The 18819-nt window shown below is 29.7% G+C and overlaps 1 protein-coding gene and 1 long non-coding RNA gene across 2 annotated transcripts; both read right to left on the bottom strand.

Moving 5' to 3' along the window:
- Nucleotides 1–12245: 12245 nt before the first annotated feature.
- LOC145828986 (protocadherin-18-like) lies at nucleotides 12246–15597 on the bottom strand. Its single transcript, XM_082936730.1, has 9 exons — nucleotides 15586–15597; nucleotides 15201–15333; nucleotides 14889–15031; nucleotides 14579–14677; nucleotides 14254–14404; nucleotides 14000–14169; nucleotides 13320–13818; nucleotides 12899–13123; nucleotides 12246–12715 (listed from the first exon to the last, which is right to left on the bottom strand). The coding sequence occupies exons 1-9, from the start codon at nucleotides 15595–15597 to the stop codon at nucleotides 12246–12248; spliced, it is 1902 nt and encodes a 633-aa protein (XP_082792856.1).
- Nucleotides 15598–17856: 2259 nt separating this feature from the next.
- LOC145850031 (uncharacterized) lies at nucleotides 17857–18643 on the bottom strand. The gene is made up of 3 exons (XR_014372383.1): nucleotides 18513–18643; nucleotides 18274–18415; nucleotides 17857–17967 (listed from the first exon to the last, which is right to left on the bottom strand). It is a non-coding gene; the product is annotated as an uncharacterized LOC145850031 (long non-coding RNA).
- Between the last annotated feature and the right edge of the window lie 176 nt (nucleotides 18644–18819).

Raw genomic sequence — 18819 nt, 5'->3', positions numbered from 1 at the left:
AAGTACTTAGTAACAAAAACGCTATTTTATTTATAAAAGGTAACTGAGAAATTATTTAGAAAAGGTAAATTTATTGTATGTCAAAATGTAAGCTTTAAATATAAAGTAATTAAAAAATGAAGCCTCAAATCACAGCAAAAATTAAAAGGCTTTCCGTCAAGCTGCTTTCATTAAAACTTTTATTTATTTCAAGCAGCAGCAAAAATACTTCGACACTGAAAACGAGAAAAGAGGGAATGTTTCTCAAAAGTAAAGTTTTTCAAGCGTTGTCATTATGACGTAACATCAACGAATTGTTGACGTCATCTTCTTCCAAGTCGGAAAGCGACGACATCTGCAGCTGGTTGCCAAGCAACTGGACAGTGACGTCACCGTCGACCGACGACGAGGAACTGGTTGCCATGGTGACGACGGCGGGCAGGTACTGGTCGGGGTGAAACTTGTTTTTGCGCGCCCTCGCCGGAGTCGGCATGTCCACCTCCATCTCGCCCTCCAAAAGTGACGTCATAATGTCGGTGGGCATCGGAGCGGAAATTTCGTACTCGTCCGTGTCGTCATAGAAATCCTCCGAGGCCTCAGAGATTTTTTCGTCCAATGAGAAACGCTCGTGCTCCATGGAAACGGATGGCGGGAAGTTCGAAGGTTCGAATCGGGGGTTGGTGACGTCATAGCTGCTACGTAATAAGCTCCCGGGTTGCCTGGCAGCCGTCGTAACCTCGCTACTGACGTCATACTGGGAGCTTTCGTCGTCTTGCGGATGACGTATCTGGTTTGAAAAAATAAATACTCGAATCAAAACTAATAAATAATTACTTTGTCATTTAATGATCTTGACTTGTAACTTACGTAAATATTTATATACTTATTATATAAAAGCTTCAAATGTTTAGTTTTATCAACAATAACTTGTCTATTTTGTGTCTAGATATATATATTTATACTTATAAAACTTTTTAAGTTTATAAATTTATACAAACCAGTTTTGAATCTGTTGTGGAAGCGTCGCTGCATTTTCTCCCCTTCCTTTTCGGTTTTCTCCCAGCCAAGTTGTAATGTGACGTCACGCGATTGTTTGATGACGTAACACCGTCGGATCTGTTGTTCAGCCTCACTGGTACTGACGTCACGTGTTCAGGAACGTGATTGGCCGCCGACGAGTTGTTTTTAATCCAATCAGAAACGTCCCATGCGTAATCTGGTGAACAAAATTATTTAAGTATTTAAAAGGATTCGTCAAATTTTATAATTGAGTTTTAGAAACTTTTACAACTTTTTTAAAGTTTCTTTTTAAGTTAAACATAAAATGTTAACATTTTATCATTGAGTTTAAAAAGTTAATGGGTTCTTAAGAATCTTTTTAATAATTATTTAAACTAATTTTCTTTTCAAAATATGCAATTAATAAAACAACTTCTTGTAAAAAAAATAAACATGTATAGAAAAACCTAATATAACATACTGAAATAAATGCAAGTTACATGATAATACACATGCAAAAACCACATGCTATGAGATTTATCAACATGCTTTGAGATTTCGTAACAAAAGTAACAAGTTATATTTCGAATTACAAAATAACAATCTAATAAAACCATTAATAACTTTTGTTTTGAACGAAAAATGAAATTCATCACAACTTAATAATTTACATGCTAAAAATAAAAGGCAGTTAAAATAAGTGTTATCATTTGAGTTTAAAAAAATACGTTTAGAATAAAAACTAAAATTTTTGAAGCCAGATAAATTAACACATTTTTTTTTAATAACCATGGTAAACTTAGAAATTTTTTATTTAGATGAAAGTTTTAAAATAAAACTTAGAAACAAACAACAGTACAACAGATGTAAAACCACTAAGTATAACAGGATAGATAATAATGGTTGACATACTTATACTTAAATTTTGAAACATAAAGCAAAAGCTTATAACTAGATATACCTAACTATATGAAATCAAAATTATTTTTCAATGTTTTATGTAATTTTAACAGGTCTTTCATGTTAAAGATTTTGAAAGTTAACATAAACAAGTAACTTTCAAAATTCAGATAATTTCAGAAAAAGCAGTTGAAGTTATTTTATTATAATGATTAACACCACGTTTTTGAGTACATGCTAAGTTTGTACAAAAATCACCATAACCAAGCTTTTTATTTATAGACCTGTATTACGGTTGAATTCTGCTAAATTCAATTTTTTTGGTTTTCTTCCAACTGTTTAGAATTACAAAACTGTGGTTAAACAAATTTTAGTTAAGAAAACAGTGAGAAAAAAAAAACAAAGTTACAAAACTTACATTTTAAAGATGTTCTAATCAAGATTTAATATTTGTTTAACTTTGTTTAGAAATGAAATTAGATGTTAAATATTTTTAAACTTGTGAGTATATCTTGTAATAAAAATACGTTACGAATCAAAAATTTCTTCAAAAGATACAATAAAGTAAAATAAATGTTAAAAATTTGAAAAACTAAAAATTATAAAGGTTTACTGAAAAATTAAAACAAAATCAGTGTATATCTACGTCTAGCTAACATACTGTTAATATTTTAGAACTGTGATTGAATTAATTTATTAACGATTATACATGATAAGAGATCAAGTCTTAAACAAAATTTTACATTATAAGAATTTTAAAAAGTGAGAACTGACATGTTTTTCAAATTAAAAAAAGCTTTAAAAAAAACTATTGGATTTTTTAAAATGTTTTCCGAAAAAATCATATTATTATTATTAGAGTCTAAAACACTGCTAAAAATACAGAGAAAAGTGTATTAAAATAATATATAAAACAAGAAAGTCCACTGAAAAAGTTAATAAAGAATCAGTCTAAGCCTGACTACCACTCGATTACTGTTATAAAACTTACGCTGTTCTGCAATGGACTGCTTGCTTGCTACTTTGTGAACTGACTGCTGCTGGAGTCTGGGAATCCTGGTGAACAGTTTCGGTGATTTCGCAGACGGGATCGGAGTTCTTTTGCTGTAAGACGAACAACCAGATATACTTCCGCTGAACTGTGATGGTTTAAAAATTAGTTGAAGCATTTTGTTTAAACGAAATTAAATATCTACTTAAAAAAGTTATTATAGTTTTAATGAACAGTCAGTGAAAGCTTACAATAACTTAAAATTTTATTTAATCATACTTATAAATATAAACATTGTATTTTTTTTTTATTCTAGTTAAAATAATATAATAACCATTGTGTCAGTTTACAGGTGTGAACTATAATAATTAATTAACAGAAATAACAACTTCAAATTGAGCTAATATTTTTGGTGTTATTTATTATACTACTTACATGATTGTGCTCATAGTCAGACCAAGACATGGGAATTTTCTGAAACGAAGTTGAATCGGAAGCCAATGACGTCAGCTTTCCATTATCCTGGTATGACGTCAATTTTTCATTGTCCTGGAATGACGTCATACTTTTGTCGAATACGTCATTTGACTGTTTCCTGTTCTTTAGCTCCTGGAAAATTATTTTAAAACATGTAGTTAATTTTTTTAATGATAAATTGTTGATTTCATTTTTGGTTTTCAACTGAAAATTTTTTAAAAGCAGATAATTAAATAGTTAAATTGTAGTAATTAGAAGTATGCAAACTGTAAACTAAGAACTGAATATATAACAATAATTATATTTACTTGTTCAACCATGCTGTCAATAATTTCTCTTGAACATCTCTGATAATCAACCGGTCTTGCAGGAATCGGTGGCTTTGGAATCGACTGGTTTCCATCTGACGAGTGATCTATGAAATAAGTCATTTTATAGATCGTTAATATTTTGCTTTTAATGAATTAAACTTCAAAGACTTATATAAAATTAAATTTGAAAATTAATTAATGTAAGCCATTCAAACCTTCTCTGTGTTTCAGTTGTGTCAAATAAAACTTTTCTTTAGTGGAAATAGTACTTCCGGTTCGCATCTTTTTTCCTCGCCTTCTTCTTACGTAGCAGCCGACTGCAGTTGCTATGGTGGCAACGATTATGACAATTAAAATGACAATTATGAGGATTAAATAAGGAAATGATGATTTCTTCGCGTTGGTCTGATTTTCTAGGATAGTTTTGCAACCTGTTAGCATCATTATTATTTTGTTGATTTGAATTTTCAGCTAAAATTTTTAAACTTGGAACTTATAAGCTATTTTGTACTATTACAATTGTTTAAGCTTTTTTTTCTATGAATTTTCCAAGTTCAACTACGTACTTTTTATGCTACTTTTTTATAATTTTTTTACACATACAGTTAATAAATAGTATTTTATTACGTTGTTATTATCACTTTTAAATAAATAGTAGATTTAATAAGTTTTTGCGTGACATAAAAAAAAAAGAAATATTGCGTGACAAAAATACATCCCTATTTAAACATTAGGATTAGTTTTAATAAACAAGTGATAAAGTCGTCTTTAAGAATCCATATTAAACAAATTATACTATGGTAGTTGATTATAATACTGCTGTTGAATTTTAAAGTCTTAAGCTTTTAAAAGCATATATGTTTAATATTAGTAAATAACGTCTTAAAAAGATAACATAGAGTTTTTTTTGAATAAACTTTACATATTATGAAAAAAAAGTGTCTAAAGCATTTCTCATGAAAACTTCAAATTTTACGTTTATTCGCAGCAAATTTTTTACATATTAAAAATTTTAGAATATGTTTGCAGTCAAAATTAGTTTGTTGCTTGTAGTTACATATTACTACATCCAAAGCAAATATCCATAGTAAAAAAGCTTACCTTCATTTGATAAAGAGCAGTTGCAAGCAAAATTTTCATCGTAACTGAAACATTTATTTATTATGACGTCACAATTCACTCCGGTGAACCCCTCCTTGCATATGACGTCACAAAATTCTCCTCCAAAACCTTCTTTACATTCGCATCTGTGATAATGATAAAACTAATGGTTTTTATATCCCATAAGTAAAGTACTACTAATTGCTAAAAGTGAGCAAAGAACTAGTTCATAAAAACATTAAATTCATATCTGTAAAACAGATTAAGCTTTTTTTATTAATATAAGTATTGAATATTCGAGGAAATAACTAAAACAACTTTAAATTTCAACAACCTAAAACTTTCAACAGCTTGTGAATGGCAAATTCCTTTATTTTTGCACGGCAAGTCTTCACAAACCTTCCTTTTGCGACAATCAGTCCCTGCATAACCCGAACTACACTTGCATATTGGGGAATTTCCCTCTAAAGACATGTCTAGTCCGCATTTACCGCCGTTGTAACAAAAATGATTCACGCAAGACCCAATATCCATGCTACATCTGAAAAATTAGGTAGATATCAAAGCCAAATAAAAGTTTTAGTTTGTTTTAAAATCTTGATTTTAAACACTTTGGTACTAGATGTTACTAGTTTCAATATTCAAGTAATTTATTTTGCAGTTCGAAAATTATTTTTAGTAATCAAAGTATAATTTGACAGTTTTTATTTAAGATCAAAAGGGGTTCAACTTTACAGCATAACAAACGAACTAACCAAAAGGTCAAACTAGTTTAAGTGCAAACCGAAAGAATATCAATGTTTTATTTCTCACTACATAGTTTGACAGTATAAATGTATTTTGAAATCGACCAAGTATAACTGAAAAATTAGCCAATAGTGTTTGAATTAAGGGTTCAGAAAACTTGAAATAAATATTTTTAGTCTCAAAACGTGCTTTAAATTAAAAAAACAAAAGTCATTCTTCTTTTCCTTAGAGTCTTCTAGCGACTTAATATTAATGAGTTTGAACAGATTTTAGAAGTTTATGTTCAGTTATTACTTTCAAAAGAAAACTTGCAACATAAAGTGGTTTAAACTTCAATTTAAATTGAAACAAGAGTATAAAATAGCTTAATTTATTGAGAGTAAATTAAAACAATTTATTTAATTGTTGTTTTATAAAAATTTAACACTGAAATAAAATTATAATAATGTTCAACCTAAATCATGCAGTTTTCAAATATGCCTATAAGCTTAAACCAGTTAGGTATTTTAATATTCGTTATCAAGTGTTAAACATATAAACAACTAAAAAAAAATCAAAAGACTTACAGTATAAATAAAAAACTATTTAGATGATTTATGTTTATTTGTTTAACATCACAATTTTGAAACAGTCACAATACACATATAACATAAACTCATGTTCGATTAACAAATACCCACATATTCAAACTTCTTGAATATTTGAAATTTTTTTCCAGGCACTTTTATTTGAATTAACAGGATGATAAAAAAACTAGAGAGTACCTTAGTAACTTTACTGTAAAAAACTAATTAAAAAAACTGAACAACAGAAAAAAGTACTTAGTAACAAAAACGCTATTTTATTTATAAAAGGTAACTGAGAAATTATTTAGAAAAGGTAAATTTATTGTATGTCAAAATGTAAGCTTTAAATATAAAGTAATTAAAAAATGAAGCCTCAAATCACAGCAAAAATTAAAAGGCTTTCCGTCAAGCTGCTTTCATTAAAACTTTTATTTATTTCAAGCAGCAGCAAAAATACTTCGACACTGAAAACGAGAAAAGAGGGAATGTTTCTCAAAAGTAAAGTTTTTCAAGCGTTGTCATTATGACGTAACATCAACGAATTGTTGACGTCATCTTCTTCCAAGTCGGAAAGCGACGACATCTGCAGCTGGTTGCCAAGCAACTGGACAGTGACGTCACCGTCGACCGACGACGAGGAACTGGTTGCCATGGTGACGACGGCGGGCAGGTACTGGTCGGGGTGAAACTTGTTTTTGCGCGCCCTCGCCGGAGTCGGCATGTCCACCTCCATCTCGCCCTCCAAAAGTGACGTCATAATGTCGGTGGGCATCGGAGCGGAAATTTCGTACTCGTCCGTGTCGTCATAGAAATCCTCCGAGGCCTCAGAGATTTTTTCGTCCAATGAGAAACGCTCGTGCTCCATGGAAACGGATGGCGGGAAGTTCGAAGGTTCGAATCGGGGGTTGGTGACGTCATAGCTGCTACGTAATAAGCTCCCGGGTTGCCTGGCAGCCGTCGTAACCTCGCTACTGACGTCATACTGGGAGCTTTCGTCGTCTTGCGGATGACGTATCTGGTTTGAAAAAATAAATACTCGAATCAAAACTAATAAATAATTACTTTGTCATTTAATGATCTTGACTTGTAACTTACGTAAATATTTATATACTTATTATATAAAAGCTTCAAATGTTTAGTTTTATCAACAATAACTTGTCTATTTTGTGTCTAGATATATATATTTATACTTATAAAACTTTTTAAGTTTATAAATTTATACAAACCAGTTTTGAATCTGTTGTGGAAGCGTCGCTGCATTTTCTCCCCTTCCTTTTCGGTTTTCTCCCAGCCAAGTTGTAATGTGACGTCACGCGATTGTTTGATGACGTAACACCGTCGGATCTGTTGTTCAGCCTCACTGGTACTGACGTCACGTGTTCAGGAACGTGATTGGCCGCCGACGAGTTGTTTTTAATCCAATCAGAAACGTCCCATGCGTAATCTGGTGAACAAAATTATTTAAGTATTTAAAAGGATTCGTCAAATTTTATAATTGAGTTTTAGAAACTTTTACAACTTTTTTAAAGTTTCTTTTTAAGTTAAACATAAAATGTTAACATTTTATCATTGAGTTTAAAAAGTTAATGGGTTCTTAAGAATCTTTTTAATAATTATTTAAACTAATTTTCTTTTCAAAATATGCAATTAATAAAACAACTTCTTGTAAAAAAAATAAACATGTATAGAAAAACCTAATATAACATACTGAAATAAATGCAAGTTACATGATAATACACATGCAAAAACCACATGCTATGAGATTTATCAACATGCTTTGAGATTTCGTAACAAAAGTAACAAGTTATATTTCGAATTACAAAATAACAATCTAATAAAACCATTAATAACTTTTGTTTTGAACGAAAAATGAAATTCATCACAACTTAATAATTTACATGCTAAAAATAAAAGGCAGTTAAAATAAGTGTTATCATTTGAGTTTAAAAAAATACGTTTAGAATAAAAACTAAAATTTTTGAAGCCAGATAAATTAACACATTTTTTTTTAATAACCATGGTAAACTTAGAAATTTTTTATTTAGATGAAAGTTTTAAAATAAAACTTAGAAACAAACAACAGTACAACAGATGTAAAACCACTAAGTATAACAGGATAGATAATAATGGTTGACATACTTATACTTAAATTTTGAAACATAAAGCAAAAGCTTATAACTAGATATACCTAACTATATGAAATCAAAATTATTTTTCAATGTTTTATGTAATTTTAACAGGTCTTTCATGTTAAAGATTTTGAAAGTTAACATAAACAAGTAACTTTCAAAATTCAGATAATTTCAGAAAAAGCAGTTGAAGTTATTTTATTATAATGATTAACACCACGTTTTTGAGTACATGCTAAGTTTGTACAAAAATCACCATAACCAAGCTTTTTATTTATAGACCTGTATTACGGTTGAATTCTGCTAAATTCAATTTTTTTGGTTTTCTTCCAACTGTTTAGAATTACAAAACTGTGGTTAAACAAATTTTAGTTAAGAAAACAGTGAGAAAAAAAAAACAAAGTTACAAAACTTACATTTTAAAGATGTTCTAATCAAGATTTAATATTTGTTTAACTTTGTTTAGAAATGAAATTAGATGTTAAATATTTTTAAACTTGTGAGTATATCTTGTAATAAAAATACGTTACGAATCAAAAATTTCTTCAAAAGATACAATAAAGTAAAATAAATGTTAAAAATTTGAAAAACTAAAAATTATAAAGGTTTACTGAAAAATTAAAACAAAATCAGTGTATATCTACGTCTAGCTAACATACTGTTAATATTTTAGAACTGTGATTGAATTAATTTATTAACGATTATACATGATAAGAGATCAAGTCTTAAACAAAATTTTACATTATAAGAATTTTAAAAAGTGAGAACTGACATGTTTTTCAAATTAAAAAAAGCTTTAAAAAAAACTATTGGATTTTTTAAAATGTTTTCCGAAAAAATCATATTATTATTATTAGAGTCTAAAACACTGCTAAAAATACAGAGAAAAGTGTATTAAAATAATATATAAAACAAGAAAGTCCACTGAAAAAGTTAATAAAGAATCAGTCTAAGCCTGACTACCACTCGATTACTGTTATAAAACTTACGCTGTTCTGCAATGGACTGCTTGCTTGCTACTTTGTGAACTGACTGCTGCTGGAGTCTGGGAATCCTGGTGAACAGTTTCGGTGATTTCGCAGATGGGATCGGAGTTCTTTTGCTGTAAGACGAACAACCAGATATACTTCCGCTGAACTGTGATGGTTTAAAAATTAGTTGAAGCATTTTGTTTAAACGAAATTAAATATCTACTTAAAAAAGTTATTATAGTTTTAATGAACAGTCAGTGAAAGCTTACAATAACTTAAAATTTTATTTAATCATACTTATAAATATAAACATTGTATTTTTTTTTTATTCTAGTTAAAATAATATAATAACCATTGTGTCAGTTTACAGGTGTGAACTATAATAATTAATTAACAGAAATAACAACTTCAAATTGAGCTAATATTTTTGGTGTTATTTATTATACTACTTACATGATTGTGCTCATAGTCAGTCCAAGACATGGGAATTTTCTGAAACGAAGTTGAATCGGAAGCCAATGACGTCAGCTTTCCATTATCCTGGTATGACGTCAATTTTTCATTGTCCTGGAATGACGTCATACTTTTGTCGAATACGTCATTTGACTGTTTCCTGTTCTTTAGCTCCTGGAAAATTATTTTAAAACATGTAGTTAATTTTTTTAATGATAAATTGTTGATTTCATTTTTGGTTTTCAACTGAAAATTTTTTAAAAGCAGATAATTAAATAGTTAAATTGTAGTAATTAGAAGTATGCAAACTGTAAACTAAGAACTGAATATATAACAATAATTATATTTACTTGTTCAACCATGCTGTCAATAATTTCTCTTGAACATCTCTGATAATCAACCGGTCTTGCAGGAATCGGTGGCTTTGGAATCGACTGGTTTCCATCTGACGAGTGATCTATGAAATAAGTCATTTTATAGATCGTTAATATTTTGCTTTTAATGAATTAAACTTCAAAGACTTATATAAAATTAAATTTGAAAATTAATTAATGTAAGCCATTCAAACCTTCTCTGTGTTTCAGTTGTGTCAAATAAAACTTTTCTTTAGTGGAAATAGTACTTCCGGTTCGCATCTTTTTTCCTCGCCTTCTTCTTACGTAGCAGCCGACTGCAGTTGCTATGGTGGCAACGATTATGACAATTAAAATGACAATTATGAGGATTAAATAAGGAAATGATGATTTCTTCGCGTTGGTCTGATTTTCTAGGATAGTTTTGCAACCTGTTAGCATCATTATTATTTTGTTGATTTGAATTTTCAGCTAAAATTTTTAAACTTGGAACTTATAAGCTATTTTGTACTATTACAATTGTTTAAGCTTTTTTTTCTATGAATTTTCCAAGTTCAACTACGTACTTTTTATGCTACTTTTTTATAATTTTTTTACACATACAGTTAATAAATAGTATTTTATTACGTTGTTATTATCACTTTTAAATAAATAGTAGATTTAATAAGTTTTTGCGTGACATAAAAAAAAAAGAAATATTGCGTGACAAAAATACATCCCTATTTAAACATTAGGATTAGTTTTAATAAACAAGTGATAAAGTCGTCTTTAAGAATCCATATTAAACAAATTATACTATGGTAGTTGATTATAATACTGCTGTTGAATTTTAAAGTCTTAAGCTTTTAAAAGCATATATGTTTAATATTAGTAAATAACGTCTTAAAAAGATAACATAGAGTTTTTTTTGAATAAACTTTACATATTATGAAAAAAAAGTGTCTAAAGCATTTCTCATGAAAACTTCAAATTTTACGTTTATTCGCAGCAAATTTTTTACATATTAAAAATTTTAGAATATGTTTGCAGTCAAAATTAGTTTGTTGCTTGTAGTTACATATTACTACATCCAAAGCAAATATCCATAGTAAAAAAGCTTACCTTCATTTGATAAAGAGCAGTTGCAAGCAAAATTTTCATCGTAACTGAAACATTTATTTATTATGACGTCACAATTCACTCCGGTGAACCCCTCCTTGCATATGACGTCACAAAATTCTCCTCCAAAACCTTCTTTACATTCGCATCTGTGATAATGATAAAACTAATGGTTTTTATATCCCATAAGTAAAGTACTACTAATTGCTAAAAGTGAGCAAAGAACTAGTTCATAAAAACATTAAATTCATATCTGTAAAACAGATTAAGCTTTTTTTATTAATATAAGTATTGAATATTCGAGGAAATAACTAAAACAACTTTAAATTTCAACAACCTAAAACTTTCAACAGCTTGTGAATGGCAAATTCCTTTATTTTTGCACGGCAAGTCTTCACAAACCTTCCTTTTGCGACAATCAGTCCCTGCATAACCCGAACTACACTTGCATATTGGGGAATTTCCCTCTAAAGACATGTCTAGTCCGCATTTACCGCCGTTGTAACAAAAATGATTCACGCAAGACCCAATATCCATGCTACATCTGAAAAATTAGGTAGATATCAAAGCCAAATAAAAGTTTTAGTTTGTTTTAAAATCTTGATTTTAAACACTTTGGTACTAGATGTTACTAGTTTCAATATTCAAGTAATTTATTTTGCAGTTCGAAAATTATTTTTAGTAATCAAAGTATAATTTGACAGTTTTTATTTAAGATCAAAAGGGGTTCAACTTTACAGCATAACAAACGAACTAACCAAAAGGTCAAACTAGTTTAAGTGCAAACCGAAAGAATATCAATGTTTTATTTCTCACTACATAGTTTGACAGTATAAATGTATTTTGAAATCGACCAAGTATAACTGAAAAATTAGCCAATAGTGTTTGAATTAAGGGTTCAGAAAACTTGAAATAAATATTTTTAGTCTCAAAACGTGCTTTAAATTAAAAAAACAAAAGTCATTCTTCTTTTCCTTAGAGTCTTCTAGCGACTTAATATTAATGAGTTTGAACAGATTTTAGAAGTTTATGTTCAGTTATTACTTTCAAAAGAAAACTTGCAACATAAAGTGGTTTAAACTTCAATTTAAATTGAAACAAGAGTATAAAATAGCTTAATTTATTGAGAGTAAATTAAAACAATTTATTTAATAGTTGTTTTATATAAATTTAACACTGACCGTCACGCTTCGGCGACCTCACGCTGAACACCAGCTGCGCATTGAAATCATTCAAGCGTTTCAAGGACAAAACTTCCACATTTTCACCGGGGTTCGAACCCCTTGGAAGAATGTCGCCGAGGGCCGCCAAAAATTTTCCGTGAACCGTCGAAAGGTACGCTTCTGGGGAAATCCCCTCGAAAGTGACCTGGACCGAACTCTGAATCGACTCTTTTGAAATTTTCACCACTTCGATGGCGACCCGGCCCGTCGAGTACCTGCTGCCGTCGCTGACGCCAACCGTGACGTTGTGGCGACCTCGCACGCCATTGGTCGCCGACAGCTTGCCGGTGAGGGGGTTCACCGTGAACGACTCGAAATCGGCGAGCGAGTCGATCTTGAAGGTGAGCCGCTGCAAGTCGTGGGGGTCCTTGTCGGTGGCGTACAGCTTTGAAGATATCACTCCTCCTTTGAAGTAATCTGAAACAGAACAGTAAAACTAAAACTAGTTTAAGACGAATAATTAATATTCAAGTAAGTAAAATAATTATAAAAGGTAGCTAAGTTTGGGTAAATTATTAATATATCTTTTCGTGTATACAAGTTGGTTGTTATAACAAAATCCTTTTATTATATTCGAAATTAGTTTATATTTGAACAAACCTTCAGTAGTCATAATTTGAATCTTTTGAGAGATCAAAACCGGTGGATACTTGCTTTCTTTCAAAATGACAACTTCTAAATAAAGAGGCAAAGATTCGAGATTTCCACTGTCAGTAGCAGTTATGGTGAAATGGAACGTTTTAGCCGCTTTATCTGATGAAATGTCTTCTATTTCGTACGGGTTATTTGATATCAGCACATTTTTGCCATTAAAAACAAATTCACCTGTTAAAAGAAGATGGCTTGGTTTAAGCTATGAATTTATTTAATATTTTTTAAATTTATTTATTAAGAAATTTTGTTTCATGTATAAAAAGAGATACCTTACATTAACAAATAAGTTGAAATGCGCTTTTAAAATGCTTATATAAATAAGTTTGAGCTAAATAAATGTATACACACAACAAACAAGTTATTTAACCTGCTATTTGTGAGTCGAGATTAAATTTAAAAGGGGCCGCGTTTCCCTTGGCAACGTCATCATCCGTCGCCCCTACCGTTACTATGCCCTCCTCCGAAAAAACGTTTCTCCATTCTGCTTCCGACACGCTCGCAGTGCACTTTGTCGTGACGTCACTTTGACAACGCAACGCAACGTGGTCATGCAAACTCTTGAGCGCCACCCGCGGTCGACAGTCGTTGACGTCTCTCACTTTGACAGCGACGTCGACGCTCGTTGCTAGGGAAGGAGTTCCGTTGTCCCTGGCAACTACTTCAAAGGCGTACGAACGGCGGGCTTCAAAGTCGAGACCCGGTTCGACCACTGACAGCCGACCGCTGTCCTCATCCAATTGAAACGGCAACTGGTCCGCTTCGTTGCTTAGCAACGAGTACTTGACCTCGCCCCCTGCGCCTTGGTCCTTGTCGAAAGCGGTTATTGTTGCTATGACGTCATCAATGACATCTTCGTTGACAAATATCTGAAATTAACAACTTGTTTGAAAACTGAATCTAAATTACGATTTTAGCACGAACTATGACCAGATTTGAACTTTTTAACAAAATAATAAATAATGGTCGACTTTCGAATATCTTTAATTTGAAAGACAAAAAACATTAGCTTTTAATTTAAACCTTTTTATTCAAACAGTTTATACTCACAGGAAAGTTGATGATGTTAAAAGTAGGTTTGTTGTCATTGACGTCAATGACACGTATGTTGAGAGAAGTGTCGCTCATAATTGGATCATTTGTAAGATCCTGCGCCCGGACTGTCAACACAAAATATTTGTTCACCTCATAATCCACTTCATCAAGAAGAACAACTTCTCCTGTATTTGAATGAAAGTTGTATTTGAATGTTGTTACTATATAAATGATTCAAGTAGTCATTTTTTAAAGTCATTCTCTTATACCTGATCTACTGTCGATTTGAAACTTGTTAAGCTCATTTCCTCCAACAATGAGGTATTGCAAATCCGCATTTACTCCATCGTCTAAACTGAATGCTTCAACTTTTGCCACTAGATGGCTAATTTTGGCACTTTCCTTAACCTCAGCTTTGTACTGAAAAAAAAAAAAAATTGATTAATATTAATTATACAATAAAAAGGTTTATTTACTAAATTTTGTATTTTGTTAGAGTAAAGCACACCACTCTTTGTAAAGTAAAATTTATAGTAAATAAGTAACGGTCAACGGATTTTTAGTCATAAAACATTTTAGATACTGAAAACTAACACTTGTTTGATTGAATACAGGAGCATTGTCATTCACGTCTGTTACTCTTAAATTAACTTGAACTGATGTTGACTTAGCTGGAATACCTTGGTCTTTTACCTTTAAAAAAAAATTATAGTAAAACTATAGTTGTATCTCGTGTATAGAGTTAACAATATTTTTCTATGTTTGAAAATGAAAGCATGTTTGCCAATTTTCTTCAGCTTATTCGACAAAATAAAACTTCACCTATTGTAACTTTAACTGCTTAAGAAACTTTATTTAAATTGTAACTAAAGTTTTATGAAGTTCAAGAAAAAATTTAACTAACAGTAATGTTGAAAAGGTATTTGTCTCTAATTTCACGATCAACGGGTCTTTGTAATGTCAAATAACCATGTTTTTCATCAATTTCAAAAGGAACTGAATCTAAACTGTGGCGTTGTAGAGCATATTTCAGTTGGGAATTTTCACCTTAAATGTTAGTTAAATGAGTTAAAATAAAATACTATGTTAGTTTTTGTTTTAAAACTTATTTATTGTTTGGAAACAAAAAATAATCTTAAAAAAATGTTTTTTATTTTGTTTTAAACTAAGTTTATTTTTTCATTCAGGTAGTTGTAACTGATTTCAAAAAACAAACCAATATCAGCATCAAATGCAGCAAATTGATAAACAACGCTTCCCACAACCGAATCTTCTTTTACTCGAACCCTCAATTGACTTTTTGTAAATGTTGGCCAGTTGTCATTCACATCTAACACTTTTATAAAGATCTAGAAAATAAGTTTGAGTAAGACATAGTTCGTTTTTTTTTTGAATGGTTAATTAATCTAGCTGTTTTTAATTTTTTTTTACCTGTATCAGGCACTTTAAATCGTTCGAGTATTTAACTTGAAGGTTTAAGTGGTAGCTATCTTTTTCTTCTCTGTCTAAACTTTCAGTTGCATAAATTATTCCTAAAAAAAGTATATTTAGATAGTATTATAGTTATAGAACTGTTGGTTTACTTTTAAAGTTTTACTAACCAGTACTTTCATCGAATGAAAATCTATTTTTATATTCTCCAATCAAAGTGTAAATAGCTTTACTATATTTGTCTGCAATGTCGATTGTAGCTATTTGTGAGTTTACTTTGTTGTTTTCATTGACAGATACGTTGTAAAAAAGCTGTGAAAAAATAAAAATGTATTAAACGACCGTAGCATATAGTTGTTATATCTTGTAATAATGTTTTTTTAAATGTGAAGCCATTTTAAGTATAAAACGTAATAACTAAAGTGGAATAAAAGAAGTCAACCTTTTTGCAAAGCGGTTTTCCAATTGGTTGTTTGTACTTCCGGTTTACAATGTTTATAGTAGCTTGTGCATAAGAGTGATGAATTCCGTCAAAAACTGAGACAGTAACTTCATTTACATCAGGAATGTTTGAATCAATATCATTAGCAACCTAACATTGGAAGAATTATTACAATACTTTGTAATACAAAGCATTTAAGTTTAAACATAAGCAAATCCTTACTTCAAATCCAATGTTTAAGTACATTCCTGAAGCTTCTAAAGAGTGTTTCGATTGAAAAAACACATCGAAATAATGAAGAGGATCTCCTTTAATAATACTTGTTGTTACAAGTGAAGCATTTGTTGAAGAATCTTGATCTACCGCTGACATTACTGATGCTGTTTTGTATCCTGCTTTAGCCCTGAAAGGAACAAAAAAAAAAAATTTTTGTTTGACCACATAAATATTTAAACTTCTATAGTTTTTATACAACACTTACCTTTCATAAATATTAAACTGGTTTGAGTCACTTTTGAATACAGCTTTTTTGTCATTAACATCTTTAATTGTGACAATTATGTTTGAACTATCAACATATTTTCCGTCTGTGCAAGACACTTTGAGAATAATTGATCCTTTTGTTTCAATGTAGTTTTCTCTGTCCAGAGACTTTTTCAGGGAAACCATCCCAGACACTGGGTTGATATTAAAAGATGGATGACTTTCATTGAACCTGAAGAAAAATAATTCAGTTTACAAAACTAAGCTTTGTTAAATATTATTCGAGTTAAGCAGTACTATCAACTAAACTAAACTTATTTACTAAAATTTTATTAAATTCATTTTAGTTAACTTCAGTAGCTTTACACTTTACTGACAAAAAAAAAGCTAAATTAATTCTAATTTATGTGTAATATCTAGTTTCTTTTAGTTAAAAAAAAAGACAGTACAAATATTTCGTACTTTAGTTCTAATCATTACCTATACTTGATACTTGAATATTTTGTAGAGTCTTTATCACTACATTTGACTTGTACAAGCGGTTCATATGGCAATTTATTTTCAACAACAAAAGTTTTATATGAAAGACTATCAAACTGAGGTGGATTGTCGTTTATGTCTTCAATTTCAATTGTTATCTGAATAAGCAATATATTTAGTGTTGTTTACAAATATATATTATTAAACATAACAGTATAATTACTTTAAAATTGAATGGTTTACTTCAAATTAAACAGTTTTTTAAAACTTAGTTTTTAAATTTTAAGAAAGTTTTTCTTACTTTAGATTCAGCCATAAGTTCAGTTTCTTCTCTTACATATGCAACAACAATAAGCTCAAAATAATTTTTATTTTCATAATCTAACTCTTGTGTTAGGGTAATTGCTCCATTCAGTTTGTTTATTTTGAAGTTTCTCATTTGTGTTTCATCACCATCTGTTTATTTTGTTATCATATATTTGTAACTTAGTTATGACGATTATTTTTTCATTAAATACCTTTTTACTTTATTACTTTATTGTTTAGCAAAGACTTTCACTTGGTTTAAAATAGCTTTCAACAAAAGCTTCAAAAATTACTTAACAGTTTTGTACTTGACAAAAAATTATTGCCAAGTAATCATGGTTTATATTGATAGCATTGATATGTATAAAAGTAATTACCTTGATGATTTGCAAATTTGTAGTAAATTTCTCGGTTTTTTGCTAAAGCTTGTTGTTGAGCAATCTATAATGAATAATATATAAATTAAATCTAATCAGTTTTTATTCTCTACTTTTTCAACTAATACTGTAAGCTTTTTAAAAAAAGTTAAATGTTTGTATAACACTTGAAATAAATATAATATTTTGTGACTTACTGTTCATTCAATTTCTGAAAGTTTCTTTCGTCACAATGCATACACATAGTTTATTTTACGATAAGTTGTACAAAGACAATTTGTAAAAAAATGGTAAACTTACTTTATATCCTATAGCTATATCTTCAAGTACAACAACGTGTATTATGCTTTTTTCAAAAACTGGTAAATGAATTGTTGTTGAAATAACATTAATATTCACTCCAACAAGAGAATATTTTCCACCTCCGTCTATTGCTTGAATAAAAAAACTAAAACTTTCTTCATCTGCAATAAAATAACCAATTGTTTGCAACTGTGCTGTTTATAAGTAGTAAGTGTAAAATTATTTCACACAATAAATTTATTGTTGCAGGTGTTAAATTTACTTATTTATTAATGTCTGCTTCAATTTAAAACTTCAGTTCGTTTCACGACTGAGACATTCAACAAATATTTGACTTTATATTACGAAAAACAAATAAAATAAACTGAAATATGCACAAATTATTTCAATTCCACTATTATAAGCTAAATAACTATTCAATCATATTTATAATAAAAACTTGAATTAAAAAAAAAATCAATTTAAACCTTTTTCCGTCAGTGGCTTTTTCAAATAGATTATTCCACTATCAGTAATAGTATCAAAATATTGAAAAGCATTGTTATTTTTATCGTACCAGTTGTAAGATACTTTTCCATTCACTCCAATGTCATTATCTGATGCTTTTATCTTTTAAATTATTGCATAATTAGTTTTTAGTTTTAAATATGTATATATCCTTTTTATTATTATAATAAATTGTAAAAATAACAACCAAAATACAAACTTTCAGTAAATGTTCACCGGCAATCGTTTGATTAATTACGACAATTCCCTGATAATTTTTTCTATCAAACTCAGGTTTATTATTGTTGACGTCTTGAATAACAATAACAGTCTCACACCTTGCTATATCTGTAAACGAATAACTTTTCAATAAATTGTAACAAATACAATAATTGTTTTGTTATCTCAATTTCTGTAACATATGTAAACAAGTTACATAAACTAGGAGAATATGTCAAATTAACAAAGTATCAAACTGTTCAAAACATTTTTTTTTAATTATAGCGCAATTTGTTGTTATCTTTGAA

Source organism: Thalia democratica, chromosome 2 (genome assembly GCF_965202585.1).
Source record: "Thalia democratica chromosome 2, ktThaDemo2.hap1.1, whole genome shotgun sequence".
Classification (NCBI taxonomy): Eukaryota; Metazoa; Chordata; class Thaliacea; order Salpida; family Salpidae; genus Thalia; species Thalia democratica.
The sequence above is the reverse complement of the archived record's forward strand: the minus strand, read 5'-3'. Positions and strand labels throughout refer to the sequence as shown.

Bases quoted from the DNA above. Each gene is read 5' to 3' on its own strand.
- LOC145828986 (XM_082936730.1), bottom strand. The intron at 14,170-14,253 runs GTATAAGAGAAT...ATTCAAATACAG, and splicing joins TCAAATCGACAGTAGATCAG to GAGAAGTTGTTCTTCTTGAT. The intron at 13,819-13,999 runs GTGAGTATAAAC...TGTTAATTTCAG, and splicing joins TTAACATCATCAACTTTCCT to ATATTTGTCAACGAAGATGT.